The sequence below is a fragment of the Ischnura elegans genome, chromosome 1 (assembly GCF_921293095.1).
Source record: "Ischnura elegans chromosome 1, ioIscEleg1.1, whole genome shotgun sequence".
NCBI lineage: Eukaryota > Metazoa > Arthropoda > Insecta > Odonata > Coenagrionidae > Ischnura > Ischnura elegans.
In genome coordinates this window covers 100,874,557-100,893,898 of record NC_060246.1, presented here as the reverse complement: position 1 = coordinate 100,893,898, position 19,342 = coordinate 100,874,557, and the positions used below count along the sequence as shown (strand labels likewise).

At 37.5% G+C, this 19,342-nt stretch overlaps 1 protein-coding gene across 1 annotated transcript in view; it reads left to right on the top strand.

The window, feature by feature from the left end:
* The window catches only part of LOC124167274, a 111,801-nt gene that overhangs the window by 51,329 nt on the left and 41,130 nt on the right, over positions 1-19,342 (top strand). The window contains exon 2 of the mRNA XM_046545189.1: positions 3,239-3,380. Within this exon, the coding sequence (XP_046401145.1) occupies positions 3,252-3,380 (129 nt within the window). The 5' untranslated portion in view covers positions 3,239-3,251. The remainder of the gene's footprint in view (positions 1-3,238; positions 3,381-19,342) is intronic.

Genomic DNA, 19,342 nt, shown 5'->3' with positions numbered 1-19,342 from the left:
CCTCACACCTATTGAGGCGGCTTGCGGGAGTGTGTAGATGTAACTTTATTTACAAACATATGCGTTTAGAATATGTTTTGCACCGTAAAATCGGAAATCTACCGCCTTACGCACGCCAGGTTTTCTCGTTTTGTATCAGGAAGGCATGCGTGTACGACCAGGCAATGCTTTTTTCGGGAGAGAGGGTAAGGAGACCGCCAAATAAATGTTATGGGACGAGGAGAGCGAGGGTGGTGTTGCGAGAAGAGGGCGAGAGTTTGAAAAGGCTTCCCCGCTTGAAAATAAACCCCCCTTCGTAATGCCCTGGTGATGAATGCCTTTGCCTAGGAAGACTCCGTTGAATACAAAATTCTTATTGTGAGCTCGCGTGTAAAGGGTTCCTGAGGCGTGCGAGTGTGTTTTATGTGTGTGTCCCTGAGACAACTAAAGCGTGGGGTGGTTCGGGGAATGAAGTGGGATATGTTCGTCGGGGGTTTTCCCTTTTGCGATCCCCCGAAGTAAAGATCCAGGCGGAAGGGCTGTTAAGTAGGAAGGGCGGTTATTCCCTTTCTTTCTTCCACACTGTTGAAAAGGCCTTTAATACAAATGGAGTAGCTCATGTGGTGAACTAGCCAAGAACTCAGGTCGCTTATAATGTTTTTTATTGGGAATTAGATTGGTAAAGCAATAAGGCAGCTATGGCCAATAATTATTCAGCCGAAATACGTTAATTTTCATTATGTATTGATCATTGAATCATGAAATATTTTATGAAATATTTTATGCCGTTACTAGCGATAGTATAATTATAGTAAGTTTAAGATACGACTCCAGTGACAATAAATAGCATAAGAAACTTAAAAGAAATAGTTGCTCATCGGCATTAACCTACAGGATCGTTGCTTACATACCGTTGAATAAAATCAACTATGTTTCTTATAGATTCAACCGTGACTGATAACCCAATTTTGTAATGCAAATATTTAACCCTTTGCAACAATAATTCTGCCGAGAACTATATTTACCATTTTTGGTGTATTCGCGTTGAAAATTTCCCATTATAATCAAAGAAATATTCCATAAATCATTCATCACCGGCACCGTCTCCAACAGAATGTAAAATTAGTACGATCACAAGGTAGTTATTAAAATGCAATGTAGCAAACGATTCTTTTCACCCGATCAGTGTCTGTATATTTGAAGTCAATGGGACTTCTTAGTGTAAGACATCTTGAAGATGGTCAGAAAAGTAATCGTGGAAAATTTCAGTATCAGGAAAAGTATTGTCTCTCCAAAAATTATTTACGAAATCATAAAAATCGCTCTCTAACTGAGATGGTTAATGGCTAATGGGGTTTAATCAGAACAAATAACTTATTATTTCATAATTTTCCTTTTATCTGATTAAATGCTACAAAAAATCTTTAATAGAATTCAACAAAATAAACGTAATCAGTCATTATTAGAGATACGTGAAAATCGCACTTTCATTATTATTTTTAGCACTTTTAATAACAGTTTATCGCATTTTGTAGCGTCTATTTTTTATTTTCGTAATGAGGTAGATGACGATGAAATGTCGTGAAACACAGTTATGTGACAAAATAAAGAATATTTTAAATAATTATGTTTTATATAATATATAAGTATTAATTTAATTAATATATAAGTATTTAAAAAAACACATAGTGGCGGAGGTGTAGCTTGTCCGCGCCCACTTGTAGTTCGCGGCCACGTAGAGTCCCAGCCAACTAGCAGCTGGCCAGTCGCTCACATGCTTTAAGCGGTGAGTGTCGGCGTAGCATTTAAACTCCGCTCGGCACAAAATGTACGAATTTTGCCGTCGAAAAGGCAAATTTACGTAAAAATATCATAAAAGTCAAGTCATCGCATCTGTGTCGCATTTATTTGCGCACATCGCATCTATATCGCACTTGCAATTTTCACGCATCTCTAGTCATTATTATACCAATACGTTACAGTGTGAGTAATTTCAACCTTCGACCCTTTTTGCGTGAGTGATCGTCAGATTACCACACATGTGAGGGCGGTATCCATCTGCCGAATGCCTAGGGTGTCCCTGTGACTAAGGGGCATCGGGTGTAATTTGGACTCAGCGGGAGGCCCTCGTCCAGCTGCCGGGACGATCAGATGTTAATGGCCGCAGAGATCTCGGGCAGGTTGAGTCGCAAAATCGGAATGGCTAATGAAAACGACGGCCGGAGGAGGAGACCGCACAGGAGCCAGCCATAAATCATGCAGTGTTGATGGAACGGCTGAAAGCTGCTCAGAGCCCCTCGTTTCCTTCCTGTTGAATCCATATGGGTGTGATGCCTATTGTGTCACCGCTGAAAGAGCTACCGTGGATTTATTGCTGGGCCGAAGAACTCGCGTAGAATTTAAAAAAGAATCAATGGCTCATTCTGAAATAGAAATAAAATAACATATTTTACTGTTATTTATTTCAATCTCTATTCTGAATTCGTGAAAATCAGAGCGAAAAATATTTATTCACCACAATTGTTGTTTATTCACCCAATGCATGTCTATCCACCATTGAAAGTAATTTTAATATGTATATTGGATTTTCTCACATGTTGTTCAAGAATTTACATGTAGATGTTATTAATTTGCAGATTAAGGCTAAAAGTTTAACTCTCATATAGAGAGATTTGCATTTTCGCAAAAACGGTGCATTTTCTCTTGACGTAAATTTTCTTATCGTGGCTAAGACTATTGATTGTCCTTACCCGTGCAAATAAGATATTTTCTGGATTGACACAATAAGATTATTGGCACCAAAGCAATGTCCTTCCTCACCTCTTCAGAATTCCCAGAGAAAGAAAGCGACCAGCATCGGTCAGGAAACGATGGGGCCACCCAAAAATTGACGTGGCGACGTAGCCCAAAAGTTTTTATTCAACATAATGTCCTTCCATCAGGCATTTAAGCACAGTTTAAGCATCATATTTGCACTGAAATGATATATTGTGGAAATGTGTATTTTCAACAATCCTCTAAGCAATGAGATAACTTGTATATAACCCTAAATTGTTTAAATTTTACTACTAAGGGAATCGGGAGCGTTACCCGCGTGTTATACTAGTGTGATTAGCCACTTCATATATTATTTTCTTAATATCTCAAACGTTCAACTACGTTTTAGCAATACTAATAAGATTTCATGGACTGCACAAGCACTCTCTTGTATTAAAACTACAAAAAATAAAGGACAGTGCTTATTTCTTATTTTTTTCAGGTCCCTTGTTGTGATGATGTTTGGTGCTCTGCATCTGGTGCTCCTCGGGTTGGCAATCATCTGCGCTGAGTCTCAGAATCCTCCCTGCCCTGAATGTGAGAGTAACACCGACGTTCCTCCAGAAGCTGATCCATTTTCCCAGGTAATACACCAACCTACACTCATACGATGACGATGATCTAATATGTAATTTTCTTCTATTTTCCCGGGCCAAGTGCCATGTGTCTGCTGCTAGACCAATTTGTATTTCAATGTAGGAATGAAATTTTTCTCATTTAGACGTGCTAACAACTTAAACGTCAATTTTGCATGTCAACATGCTATTACAAATGGACTGAAATCAACGTTTTCGTCACTAATTTCCAGGGTTTATGCCCAGCATGTCATCTATTTTCCATCATGTTACCAAAATGAAGTCTTACGCACTATGTGTGCAGTCTAATGCAAAGTTTTTGTGAGGAATGATAAAGTAACAACATTTGCTTTCTGGAGGAAAAGGAGATGTTTTCAAATCCTTCGAAAAGAAATTAAATTATGTACATATAAAAGTATAAGCATGCGCATATTGACTCCATAAATGTTCACGCAATGCCAACGTAGAAATTGCAATCAACGTTTACGTCATTTATGGCCAGTGATTTTTTTCCAACATGCCACCTCTACTCCAAAATGTAAATGTAAATACAGTCTCACGCACTGGAAATTATCTGCGAGAGGTGTATTGGTATGTTAGAAATATAATACAATGGAACTTGGTTATAACGGCATCGGCTGTAACGTCAACTCGGGTTTAACGTCACATTTTATACAGACCAGCCAAAATTGAACATTTTATGTTGTACGAAAACCCGTTTATATCGTCGACAAATATTGCGACGCTCGGGTATAGCGTCAAAAATTTTGCGATTCTTAGGTTGCAAAAGAGCACTGCTGCACTGCTTCAACACTCAGCGCGCTTCAAGACGTTTGTTGCTCAACGGAGATAATTTATATTTCTGAAAGGACCGTTCAAAAGAAGATCACAGATTTTTTTCGACAGTAAAGTAAGGTTTTTATTGGGCTATAAAATATTTAATTGTGGATATCATTTTTTATTAACGTTTTTTTGCTATGCATATTCCAATATACGAGTGGATTTCAATAAAGTGTTGTATATAGCAGAACATTTGCGTCTTTACTTTGGCCTTTCACTCAGATTGAAGGCTGCTTTTTTTATAACGTCACTCGGATATAGCGTTAAAAATCTTCTGGTCCCTTTGATGACGTTATAACCAAGTTCCACTGTATTCGCTTCCGTGAGGAAATGGAGTATTTTCAAAATTTTCGAGTAGAAATAAAATTGAGTATAAAGTATAAGCAAAGGTATGCTGACTCCATAAATATTCACGCAATCCCTGGCCACATCATAAAATGGTAACACCTTGTATTTGGGTTCTAAAGATCAAATTCAAACTCATTTCGCAAACTAATTTTACTATTGATTTTCAATGTGCGCATTGAAAATATTTTTAGCCATTGAAAATAATAGTCCTGTTCATCTTAAATTACGATATATCAGGGAAACAAAATTAAAAATAGATGTATTACAATTATTGCGTCTTTACAGTTATTAAATACGGTTAAAACTGCTATATTATTTCTTTTTGAAATAAAAACCGATTCCCTAAAAATTATCATTATTTTCCCTCGTGGAAATTCTAATCACAGTTAGGATTTCAGGCGGGAAAACTTTTACCTTCAGGTCTAGGTAAAATAATGTTTACATCCTGCCGTATTTTTACGGATGTTCGTGTTCATTCTGCTCCTCAAATAGGTTATGCAAACAAAATAGATGACAATATCATTCGAGCTTGGCTTTCTCTAGGGCGAACGAAGTACTTTCTATTGATACTGTTAGCTTTGCTATGATGAAAACTTGTGTTCTTGTCCTCAATTTACTACATAATGTTGGGTAATCGCTTAAGCAATAGATCCCACGGTATTATGCATGCAATAAGATTTTACAATAATAACAAAAAGAATAATATAACTATGTAATATATCGTAATAATAACACGGTAAATGTAATATACAATGGAAAGGGACAGCACAATCTTTTTAGAACTATTATTTAAGAGAAATTTCTATATATTTTTAAATCCGCGATTGAATAAAAGCATTGCTTCAGAAAAGTATTAAGTAGAGATTTTCATTTCAAAAACATGTAGTTTTAAAGAAAATGCTTAATAAATAATACTTAAATACTGGTGATAAAAAATGTTGTGAAATTTTAAATTATTTCTTTTCTAAAAGAACCGTCCCTTATTTTTGAAAAATTTGATTCAAGCTCAGGTGACGCTCAGGGTAACCAAGGTTATAAGCGTAATCAACTCTGAGTATATGTAAAAAAAAACTTTCACTTCATTATTAAAAGAATCATTTTCTCAAAAATACATATATTTTTAGTGAAAATTATAAATTTTTTGTCATTATCCTCCTTTACTATATTACCTCACACAATATCGTGTTTACCCTGGATGCTTCGTGGAAACTCAATTTAAGACTTTTCTTTTGAAATCTTTCACGGCATCTTTTATGAGTTCACTGAGGAGTGTAATTCTTTTATGCTCTTCAATCTTGAGTTCCCTCCCACGGTTTTTCCACTTCATCCATGGCCACCCTCTTTCATCTCTAGCCCAGTCTGCATCGCTTATGAGGAAGTTATTTGTTTGTTTAAGGACATTTAGAGTAGCTGGATCTTTTAGAGTGAAATTTGGAAAGGTATAAAGTGTAGTGAGATATTAAAAACCGAGAAAAATTAGCGCTCTTGTTAAAAAAGTGCTCACAATGAATATTTACCTTTAGCGAATAACTTCATCATCCCGTGATTAAAACCAATGTTCAGCAGATAAAACTTAAGTTGCTTAAAATCCACAAATTATGCAATTTATGGTAGTATAAAATTTATACAAATGTCTAAAATTTAATTTTTTTATTCGGCATGAATCCTCTGGGTCTGGTCATGATAATTCTCCAAACATTGAAATTGTCCGCAGGAGGCTTGCGCACAGAGAAAATCTAGATAGGCAACCGAGCTTACTGTTGTGTATGGTGGGTTGCCGATATAGACGTTTGTAGATTATCATTTTAAACTATGGTAGTTTATAGTAGGGTATGACTCAGAGAAATAGATCATAAGTATTAGACAATATAGTATTTTAAAAATTCTTCCAATTTAAAGCCATGATTGGCAATTGAACTGTAAAAGCGTGAGCTATATAAATATTAGCTCATGTATCTACCTGAACGGGATCAGCAGTTTGAAAAAGGGAATATCAAGGAATCAATAGTCATTAGGGCAGTACATATATTTTCTTTTGCAACCTTCGTCCTGATGAACTGCTCTGTACGCCGTTGAAAAATGTTGAGGGTTAGCGGAATGTAACGTTTACAATATTTGTTGCAATTCCACGGGCTATGTTTACCTCATTACGATAACAGTTTAGGAAATTAAACTGGGAAATTTAATATTTGCTACATTTTCTAGTGTTATGGTAGATAAGAGCGTTTATTAAATTATGTTATATTATCTCTCATAAAATTTTTAATTTTCTATATCAATATTATAAAGAAGTATACGTTAAAACAATGCATTTTTAAATCTTTCAAAGGAGAGTACAATATTAGAGATAACATTATAATACCTTATGCAATACCACAGCATTATAAATCATTGTTTAAAAAGGTTCAAACTGATTTTTGGTCGATGATTGCATTATGTGAAGGATAATATTAATTATAAAGATGACCCTGCATTTCGAAAGGAGAAAAGAACTAGTAACTAATATAACTATGTTTGAATTACTTTCTGGTAATAATCAGATGGAGAAGATGAGACGGCCTCCGACCTTCTCTCTCTCTCCACCCCCCGAGGCCTCCCCCCCAGATACGTGGACCCCCATACCCCGCTTTGTTTGGGCTATATCCTTGGCCGGGGGCCCCGGGGCATTCTCCGATGAAGAAGTGGTACACGCTTCTTTTGCTTCTTTTTTCCCTCTTCCCCTCCACTTATATTATATCTTCTTTCATTAAATTTTTAGTTTAATGTATCAACGTTATTAAGAAGTAAACGTTGAAAACAATACGTTTTATAAAGCTTTAATAGGACAGTACAATGCTAGTGATAAAAATAATTATAATGATATAATTACAATAATTCAGTACCAGAGCGGCATCATATGCTTAAATACTAACGTTTTAATGTCTCCGTATTAAATAGTAACCAAAAGAATTCACTGCGGGCGAATTGAGTGAAAAGAGAAATCCATAGTGCAGCTTGCCGTAAATCGAAACTTTGGAGAATATGTATTGAAACCGACGGTAAACATGTCAAATAAAAGAGAAAATTGGCGATAGTGAAAGGAATTCTGATAATCTTCTATTGATTTCGTCGTCGACGTTAATTCCTAACCTAATAAACAACTTCAAAAACACTGAGAAACATAACTATATTCTATCTTGTCATGCTATTCGTCAGTTATAGATTGACTAAATGCGCGTCACAAAATTCATTGTTTTAAGTGACTCAGGGCCATTTTTCAGCTGTGTATCATAATAAAGGGTATACTTGCCTCTTAAAATAGGTACACCCTAAACAAGGTTCACCTTGTCGTAATTTAGCTTTCGACGTAGTAGCCTGATTTTACTGGGCGAAGCGAAGCTGAAAACTGTTGGTGTAAAATTCTTCCTTAAAAACTTCTTCGCAGACAGAACTTCTTCGAAATCAAAAGAAAAACAATGCTTAGAGCTCACTTACTTGGAGGGTAAATCTTTAACTTTCTCTCATCCCTACGTACTCCGACTTCCTTCTTCTTACATAGTTTTCTATCGGTCGGAAACTTACAGAAGGATATTCAAGTGATATTAGACGAGATTTTGTGCAACAAAAGGACCGAATATTGAACCACCGTTTTATTTACAACACAGCGTTTGAAAATTAAAAACGATTTCTATGCCCTCTCCATCAACAGCAACGAATGAAGGAATTTGTCCCACAACCCATCGTAACTCTTAGTGTCACGTGACCGCGTGACGTATTCGTTGGAATCGACTGTTGGGAGAGCTGTTTAGGGAGGTGAGAGAAGGGACGCCGAGTGGCTGGCCCTCGAAGACCGAGAGAGGAGAGGGTGTGCGTAGGCCTTTGCCGGCAGATTCCACGAGCTGGAAAAACATAAAGTGATTCGAAATGACGTGGAGATTAAAGAGGATAAGAGAGTGAGCAAGTTCAGTAACTTAAGTATGAATGAAGACGAGAAAACCTAATGGGACTGAAATAATGGTGTTAAAGGGAAAATTTATCAAACGAACGATTTTGATAAATGGATAGTAAATAATTTATTTTCCACCTCTTTTTCGGAAGTCTAAGGAGAATATGAGGATGAAGCGCGTATTTAAGGGTATTTTAAGGATAGGTCAGTGAAATATACGCGTAATAAAGTGATATACCGAAAAGACTTTCGTTTAAGCCCTTAAACGAAGGTCTTTTCGGCTTGTTTGTGCTCTTCACGCCGTTTGATAGTTAAAAGTCAATTCTCTTAGATAATACTGTGCGATTAATGGTGGTCTTTACTGTTAATTGATGAGCATTTATTTGAATTCAGCTGTTGGGAGCTGTTAAATCGATACAGTCCGATAGTGTATTAAGGTGTTATAAGTTTGCTGTGCCACAAAAGATCAAGGGAAATCCACGTAAAAGATTGCTGCTTTTATGTGCCACATTTTGGATCTACTACTTTCTCTTGTCATGGAAAATTGCTCACAATATTGTGGGTAAAAAGTATGGTAAGAGCGTATTTACAGAGGTCCACGAGGTAATGAATAAAAATATGGTTTGTAAATCGAATATTGTTAAGAGTGAGGGTTTCTGGTGAAACAATATTCTAACCAGTGCTAGAGGTGGCTTGCGATTTATTATGAATATGCAGATGAAGTAGTATCGTATTTTAAAGTAAGTGGAAAAAATTCAAATTAAAACTTAGTCGCGGTCTTTGTTGGGTGCGAATTTAATATGCTGATTTTAGATCTGCCTTTACTGCTATGGGTGGGCATTACTTAAAACTTCTTTGTTACGTTGGTTATGTGGTACAAAAAGATTTTGTACCACATAACCAACGAAGGTTTGAAGTTATTTTTGTGATAAAGATACATGAATATAGTAAAAGAAAAAAGTTTGCGTCTATCTCAGAGTTCTTTCTGAAGAATATAGATATTTTCTCGATCAGTGAAATCTTTCTATAATTTTTCGAATAATATGTAAATACCGCTTAAAAAATTATAACATGGAGTCATTTCTGGATATAAATTATATGTTATTTCTTTTCTATTATGCTCAATTACAGCTATGTTTATGCTCCTTTGTAGGCAAAACGAAAACGTGTTGGATATACGTTTCCAACGTGTTCTATGCATCACATGTTAACAGTTTTTCAACACTGTTGTACCTCTAATCGTAAAGATACAAAAAATTAAGCCGTTTATTGTGGGTCGAAGTTTTTTCTTGACTGCCATAATCAGCAATAAGAATTTTGCCTAACGTACTCACCAAAATTGTGTGTCAAACTTCACATAGGGGTAATTTTTGATGGTTTTTAATATCCGAGGAAAATATGAACCTGCCTCTATGACCGGATTAACTATTCCAGAAGTTAAGCTAAGAAAGTGATGGAGTTAATCACCGCCAAAGTGCAAACTCGAGTTTTCTATCCTCATTATTGGCCCACGCAGTTTTTTAAATTTTTGTCCGCTGTTATTAAATGAGGTCATCAATTAATGTTAATTTATTGTTAATTTTATTATTCTTACGGATTTTCATACTTATTATACAAGTGAAGGTCTTTCTCACGCAATAAAGATGGTTGAGGCCTACTGAACTTCTTTTTTCGGTGCATTCAGGTAATAACTTCACCTTGCCTGATAAATGAGTCACTGATGGTTTTCTGAATCGCCGATGGCTTCCACAAAGTATATTTCATTTAAATATGTCAATTAAATGTTTGATACGAAGGAAATTCATGGATCCATGACAGATAAATTTGAGACGGCTCTTCCTTCATTGGAATTGCCGCTCTCCGTTAATAGTTCCATCGTAGTGGCGTAACAATCGCTCTAGTTTTAATTCTGTCGCAAATCGCGTGGAATGTTTTGGTCATACCTCTGAAATTAAGTCGGCCGACGTGCGTATCTTTATCTTGGAATTGTTAAGCGCACCCAGGGAAATCAATATTTGTGATAGTCAGAAAACCATTTGCTACCATGGAAATGAAATTGATCGCAACTAGTGATTTCATCTTTATTTATGGAAGGAGCGATTGAGTGAATGTAAAAGCTGCCCGTACAATAGAATGGTTGGACCTGTACATCAGAACGAAAACTCTAAATACTCTTGTGTCGCTTTAACCCTCGGCTTGGAAAAAAATATAACTTATACGAGGCATTGGTCATTTCCATTGTATCAGTTATGTGTACTACTCTCGTTATCACCTCGGCTTTACCATAACGATAGTGAACTTATACTTCTTAGGACCAATGAGAGAAGGGATATACGTTGTGAATTTTGCTAAAAATGATTGTTACCAGTTATATAATTTAGGAATTTGGGTTGAAATCCTAAAAAGGTCAGTACAATACATAGTAAATATTTTTCCTCATAACTCCACAAATTTTAAAAGAAGATACGAATTTGAAAATAGTATGTTTTCCTGTCGCATTCTGATGAATACTTTATCACGGGTTTTCAAACTGGTGAAATAGAACCGATGACGTTTCAAAGGCTAAGTCTGCCATCGTCTTCAGACACGATTAGTCGATTAATACCATGTAACTAAGGCAGACTTCTATATTGAAAGTCGGTACTTTTTAGCCTTCACTCAGTAATCCGTAACAGCTTCATTCGATAATTATTGTATTCATGCGGCCACTGTTGATGTTTTCTGTTAAGTGACTGTATATAACAAACGAGAATAGGGATAACGTTTGCGTGGTGGCTAGAGGGTTGGCTTCCCGCCATGTGGGTCCGGTTTACAGTTCGGTGGCGGAGATGTTTCAAAGCTGGCCTATCCCTGCTTGAGTGATTTACCGAGGGATCTTCAAGGAAGTAGTGAGTATGTCAATAGTTCGTCAGAATGGGAATTGGACCCCATTGGCGCCTTCAGTCAAAGAGTAGGCTAATGCCGACGCCATATTTTTCTCCGCTCTTCCACTACTTCTCTTCCCCATTTCGCAAAATGATCCGTGCCGCCGTCGGTCGTCTCCCGCAAATACCAAGCCAAAGGGGAATCTTAAGCGTTAGTACATACGTACAAATGGATTTCATGTTAATAATCGCACGAAAGAGAGTCAGAGATGTGACGGCCGATGTGGAACTGTGGGATGCTGAATGACGCAGCAGTCGCTGAAAAAATGGATTACGAGTGAGTTGCGAGAGTGTGTGTTTTCAGTGATGAAGCAGCGGCGGCGCGGGTGAAAGGGACAAAGCGGGCATGGGTGTGGGTGTGACGTGACAGTGGTGGGCGGTGCGTGAGAGCGGGTGGGCGGAATATTACGAGGAGCGAATTGGGAAATGCGCGGGAGGAGGAGGGTTGGCGTGGAAATCCTCGAGGGCGTGAGCATTAGAGGTGGTAGGAGTACGGAGTGGCTTCACCTGTCGCTGTCCCGCTTGCTCACCCGTGTGGCAATGAATGAAACAGAGAGAAAGACAGATACGAATGGTGACATCGTGCCTTCCTCATCTTAATATTCTTGTTATTTAATTTCAATATGTCTATCTATTTTGTCGAATGAAGTAGATGGGAGTATTGAAATGTTGATTTTGAACACCATGGATGTATGTCGTAAATTAGAAGTTTGCTCAATTTTTTGGGTACTCCTGTAATAAGTTCTTCATTTCCGGTTATTACTACGTTAGTTGTTATGGCGATGACAATAGTTTAGCTTGCAGTACTGCCAGAGTCATCAGGTCGAAGAAACTGTCGCCAATGCCGTATTAACCACGCGGTAGAAAACCGGAAATGAAGAAATTTACCGTAAACCACAGATATCTCCATTTTCACTCCTGCAATAAATCTGTAATTGGTTTAAAGGCAGTTCTCAAACTCTCTTCTACTATTTAATTAGCACACAGCACCAATATTTTGATATATTACTCTCAAAGGTGACTAGGAGTGAAAGTTTTCCAAAATTGCCGCCATATAGAATTTTTCCCTTTTTGGTTCCTTGAATTGAGCTCACGGGTACTTTCTGTTACGTGGTGCTTATCTAAAAACTTATCAGCGAGGAAGATATCTTACTACCATGGTGTCCGAAGGAATAGAAAAATATCAGGTCGTGCGGTAAAACTTTTCCATTTTCTTTTTGGGCCTCAGGACCCAATACTTGATCCGCGAAATTCAAATATTGCTCGTAGCTGGATCGAATAATCGTTATGGTAATTCTTTTGGCCAAAACTTTTGAATAAATTTCGGGGTGTTATCATTCGATTTTGATTCTGGACTGTTATATTCGACTCCATCATAGAGTTGTAAGCTATGGAATGGATAGTTTCTTCTGTTTTATGAAGCTGTTTTACCTTTTATTGTCGAAAAAGTTCGGTAGCATAGTGGGTTGGGCGCTTGAATGCTGTGAGAGGGGTGCAGAGTTCCAATCCTGGTGAAGCCTCCAGACACCCCCATGTTAAATCCTCGAAGTGCAAGGTAGTCCAGGGAAAACAACCTACCCCTCTACCCTCAATCTGTGATATTTGCAGCGTATTAGCTTGATTTGAAGTAAAATCTGCAATCATTTATACAAACTAACCTTTCGAGTTAAATCACTGAGTGAGTTAATATTGCCTAATAATACGATGAAATGTGTGTCCTCACTCTTCATTTCCAATGAGAGCAGTTATGTACCTGCGCAAGGGCTTATTTTTGTGAGATTGTTGAATTTTTGATTGAAAATTATAGGCAGCTGCCACCAATGGAGAGTATGATGAACTTGTGAGAGAAGACCACTAAATTTTAAAACAGTTACTGACCGAAAGATCCTGGGGATCGAATCGAGGGGAACCTTTTGGGCGGCGGTAATGTTAATCATCGATGTGACAGATGGCCCAAGTTAAGGAACGTGCAATTTCCCGACGCTGATAAGAGTCGTTATGGAGAAAGTTGAGGGTCTAGCCAAACAAAAGATGAAAACTATTATATTCTAATAGTCGTACTTAACCTTTTCACTGATTTTTACAACGAATGGGGATGCCTAAGTCAAATTAATCGTTCCTATTGAAAGTTGAAAATTCTTGCTCAGCAAACTACGTCGCTAAATGTGCATCTGAAGGGTAGTTAATGAAAAGATAGCATTTAGTACCTTTTTTCCGTTGACGAAGTCAGAAATAAATTCGCTATATGAGTCAAGTGTTCTGCGAATGAAGCGTTACAACCCACACCCAATGAATCTACTTAAGCTAAAAACACTACCCTTTATAAAGTAGCAGTGCAAAAAAGTTAGGAACTGGAAAAGTACGCTCCAGGTATTGCCCACAATTTCAAATGTTAATAACTATTTCGGCCTTCGGCGCACAATGATATGATCCCTCGTCATAAAAACTATATAAAAAATGAATTCGAGAGGTACGCCGCTATTTTTCCCCCGCATCTCAACTATGTGGTAACTGTGGTGCTTTCGTATTAGCATTCAACTCAAATGTCCGTATTGCTTACGGGGAATAGCTGTCTTACACTCAGGCATATGCAGTTGGTGAAAATTCCACCATGTGTATGGCCCATTGCAGCTCATTCCAGCGCCCTTCCAACCGCCTCTCTCTATCTCTCGATAGCCTGCTAGGAACCTACTCCACTCCTCCACAGTCCTCCCCGAAACTTCATTTCCGTGTTTCGTCCCCGTGTTCCCATCACGGACTCTTGATTGCGACATGACACGGCGGTTTGTAATTCGCACGAGGCATTCGTAAAGAGCAAATACTCATTAGCTCGTGCGCGTGCGTGGTCGAACAAAAGGGCAGTGCCGAGGCAGGACCACAGGGGGTGGGGGAGGAGAAGGGAGAATGGGAGAAGCGAACTCATTCAGTGCTTAATGATGTTTGTTTATGGGCGCTGACCATGAGGCCGAGCGCAAGCCAGTCTTTCCCACCGGCGGGCTATCGCAGTCCTGTTAGTGTGTGAGTAAACATATGTGTATGTAGTGACGTAACTATGGGGGGGGGGATGAGAGGATAGATCACCCCCCAAAGCCTCAAAGAAATGGAAAAAGTTCTTTAAAACTATTGTCTACTTTTAATAACTACATATTCTTAAAGCTAAAATTTTAGTGCCAACATTTTAATGACTACATATGCTTAAAGTGAAAATGTTATTGCCAAAATGACGTGAAATGTAATCCAAGCAGGTTAATTTTCAAAAATATTCCCGGATTCCCCGTTACCTTGTGGGGTGCCACCTCAGGCCATCCCATTCCCCGCCAAAGCATATTACTAGTTACACCGCTGTGTTTGTAAATGTACTTCTTGATATTCCTCGATGAGGTATTTAACACAAATATAACTTAGGGTGGGTAGGACACACTATAAAAGAGTATGAAAGACGCAAAAAACACTCTCACGACTCAATTTTCTGTGGCACTGCCACTTTCTCGGAATTAGGAACAAGATTCACAAAGAGTGTATGTATATATGAGTGTATAATAATTATTACTATAGTATTCTACCGATTAAGGTAGGTTTCCATGGAGTGTTCAAGAAGTGATCTGGAAGCCTCCCTTTCCTTCCAGCACTGCCTTCTTTAATTCACTGTAAGGCCTAATCCCTTTCAATCTATCTAAAAATCCTATTCTTTTCCTTCCCCTCCCTCGTTTCCCTAACATTCTACCCTCTAACACCTTTTTCAACATCCCCTCCTCGCTAAGCACTAACTCCATCCATACCTTCTGTCTCCTCCGTTTCTCATCTAAAAGATGCCTCTCCTCGCCAACCATATCCAGCACTTCGTCGTTCCTTTTCCCCTCCGTCCATTTCACCCTCTCCATTCTTCTCCATACCCACATCTCGAATGCTGTATAATAATATGTAGCTATTAATGAAGTCCCTTTCTAGTCCCGCTCACACACACGTGCGTGTAAAGTTTTTGGGAGGCCTTGCGCTTAGACCGTCGTTCTGCTAGGCCGCACCGGTCCCAGCAGCAAACAACGTCGACGGTGCGTGCCGCGGTGGACTCCGCAATCCTTTTGTGGAAGATGTATGACGACGGCGATGGAAACGTGATGGAGCCACCAGTATCATTTCAAGCGGGCTATTTTAATGATGTAGGGTCTGATGAAATTTTCTTCCACTTGATGGGATCGCCAGCATTCGTTCTTGCTTAGATGCGGCGGGAAAATAGCGGTGTAGCCCTCGAATTCATTTTTTATGTAGTTTTTATGACGAGGGATCATATCATTGTACGCCAAAGGCCGAAATGGTCATTCAAATTGGAAAGAGTGGGTTATACCTGGAGCGTACTTGCCCTGTTCCTAACTTTTTTTGTACCGTTACTTTGAAAAGAGGAGTGTTTTGGGATGAAAAAGACTCATTTTAACGATTGTCACCTTGTTTTCATTATCATACAATAGATTAATACTCTGAGATTTGTTGTCGTTATACTTTGGCAATTCAACTAATGTTTTTTTTTTAATCTTAGAAGTAAATAAAGCAGCCCTTTGCTTAAGTGTACACAAGTTTACAGGATATAATTAATGGTAATCATTCAATAAGGGCATTTTAGTAATTTTTGTTTGCACTTTCGTTTAATTTTTTTTAGGTGAGAAGCGGTTTCATTATCAATCCCTCATTATTGAAATAGTAACGTTAAAAATATTTATGCTGAGTAATTTATGATATTACATAGCTTGACGTGGACTCTAAATCTTACATTGTAGTCCGTGGAGCCAGTATTTCAATGAGCTATACACTACCGAAAATGCATTGGGAAGGCATTGCACTTGGGCCTAAAGGTGATTCGATCAATGTTCCCACGTTTTGCCTGTCAAAAGGTAAAATATATCTGGTGATCTAAATATTGTGCCGTGCTTCACAGGAGTTCTAGTGAATGGATGTTATAAGATCTTCGAAAGGAAGTTTGAAAAATATGAGGCACTGATTGAATTTGCCGAGGATCAACTTTAATAATCTATATCAGTATTTAATAAAATAATAGCTTTAATAACCCAATCAGAATTTTTTTTCGACTCTGAAGCGCTTTACTTCTATCCTCATCTTCTCTTCCTAACCTCCCCAGACCAACTGCGCTAATTTTTCTGTGACCTAATTTTCTTATACGATTCATAATAATATGGAATAACTAAGCACATACGATCATTATTTCCAGTATGAAGCAGCTCTACACAGTTAATATGGGTGCAGTTAACCACATACTCATTCGATGGCGAACGTGAGGTAACCGATTGTTTACATTAAATTGAATGGCAGGCACCACCTCACCGTAGTGCCCATGGAGTCACTATATAATTGCTTACTCATTCACCCAGGTCTTTACAGCATTCTTGGTCACGCACATTATATGATATTGTCATACATTTTCCCTAAAATCCTTTTTTAATTTGTAATTGAATTACTCGATATTTTTTCCCATTTACAGCGTAAAATATTCAATTGAAGCGGCCTTTTATAAATTTAAAATGAACCATTAATGTCATGCCAGTTACACATTAATTTAGAATTATCTTCCTCGGATTTTCCGCTATCCGTCATGCACCAGATGAGCATATTCCGCACAATTTCGAGCCAGACTTGGTGCTAAGCGATAACACACGTTTTGTCCCTACTATTCATGCGTAATTGTGGTTCTCTGATCAATTTTACTGCTGTTTTGAGTAGGTCGTATGCGGAATACGGCGTTCGAACGTTATGCATGGGAACACATTGCGCTGCCACCGCATTGTTTAATAGACTATTGTTCACCGCGCGCATGTTCTAGGCTATAGAAACTTGGCTGTGATCGAAAAGTAACACGCTTCATTCGTTAAATAGGACAGTGCTTATCTCGAACGATTTTAAGCCAACAGTGAGTGCATAGGCATTAGAATTAATGGATGAAATTCCTTTCAATGCCATTAAAAGCATGCAATCTTTAACAATAAAAGTATTTTTATACGAATGTATTCTGCAGGGAAAAAATATTTTTTATTTATATTTTTGTGAGGGAGGATTGGAATTTGAATTAAAAAAGTTCTCATAAATAATTCATGATGTTAGCTGAGGAAAATATGACCTTGGCTCTTGAAGTTAACATTTTTTTCCTCTGCCAATTTGCATTGGAAATCTCAACCTCGATAGGCTAATGAAGCATGTTAGGGGTGGCAAGGAAATGACTTCATTAAAAAATTAATCCTCGTCAAAAAGTGAAAGTCACTTTAACTCTCTCAGTTTCCTCTCATATGGTAATCCAGATTAATGAAGGATGTGAGACATCAAATTGCTTTGAAGGAAAAATAGGTTTCTTTTTGCGCTCTTTAATTAATGGGTTATGAGTTGTTATGTTACCATGTATATGAAGAAAAAATGTTCCACGTAATAGAAGATAGTGCGACAAAGTTTTAATTTTAAGCATGGAGAAATTTCTTCGTTTGTGGGCGGTCGTAATTATATTTTGGAATCTGGTCCAAGCTATCAACTCAATGAAGAGAGTAGTGTGGCGTTTGTGTTCATGGTATACACTTTACAAAGATTTTTGAAAGAATTGTATGCCATTTCTATTCCGAAATTAATTTAATTCTTTCTTTTACGAAACGCGATTGTTGTTAAATTGCATTCCTTAATGAGAGTTTTTAGGTATGATTTTTTTACCAACTAAAAAAAAAAATATCTGAGATATAATTATAGGCATCATATTTCATTTTGAAGCTGAATTCTAGACTCTGCTTTTTCATTTCAACACCGTATACCATAGATCGTTTCTCACGACACTGTGCTTCCATGGGCAATGAAATGCAAATTAATGGAAAACTTCTCTGCGAGAGGAAATGAAATTGAATCACTTAAATCCTTTTGAAAAGATTGAACATTTTTTTTACCAATATAGTTTCATTTTCTAGCTAGCAGAATGACAAAAAGTAAAACTTGAAAATATAATAGGAAATGATGCAGACTCCTGAAAAGGAAGTAAGAGATTATATGATAAGGCTCCACTTTCAATTCGACGGCTTAATTCTCCGTTTTTTGTGCATTAATGCACGAGTAGATTGGGAAAAAGTGAAAAAGATAAGTCTGTAGCCCCTGAAACTTGGAAGCCGAACAACAGTGCTAACCGCCTAATGACCCGAGAACTATTGATCTCGGGCATACATACATAGGCATTTTCTTGATTTCTTTGTTAATTATTAACAATGTAATTGCTAAGTTTACTGTTATTTTTATAAAATTTAAGTATAGTGAAACATTTGATTACAATTAGGATGCATTAGTAGTTAATATTGGATTGGTGGAAGATGTTAGGAGTCGAAGTAAGGCATGAAATAAATGCAAATAATCGTGGTAGAATAGTTTCAAAATATTTTACCCCTACGTAAATTAATTTAAGTGGAACTTAGTCGACTGTAGCGAGCTTTTTTATGACTCACCCTCCCTTAGAATCTTTCAATGTCTTGGATTGATATTCTCAACTCTTTCTCCTTGTGAGACCAGTTAAGTATATGCACAATGCCACTGCCTACTCCGCATTCTATATTACCCTTGCAATGTGTCTTTTTTAGGCCTCAAACTTAACATTTACACTCCATAATTTTTACCATTAAAATCTTCTGACTGGATACTGCTTGAAGAACTAATTCGTCTTGTATTCCTTAGCCCTGTCTTAACACTCCAGTATATAATTTACGCATTGATGGTTCTCAAGATATCATTATTTCCATTTTTCCAGTAGAATTCCACTCTGTGTACTCCACGAAGTTATAAAATTTCACGTTTAGGTTTATTGAGTTGACCGCTCGCCACTCTAAACTGAATAGCTACAATTTTTAATGCCACACATTGTGCCTCAACGCTCGTGTGGTGAGAAAGAAGCTTGAACAGCAGAATAAGCTTGG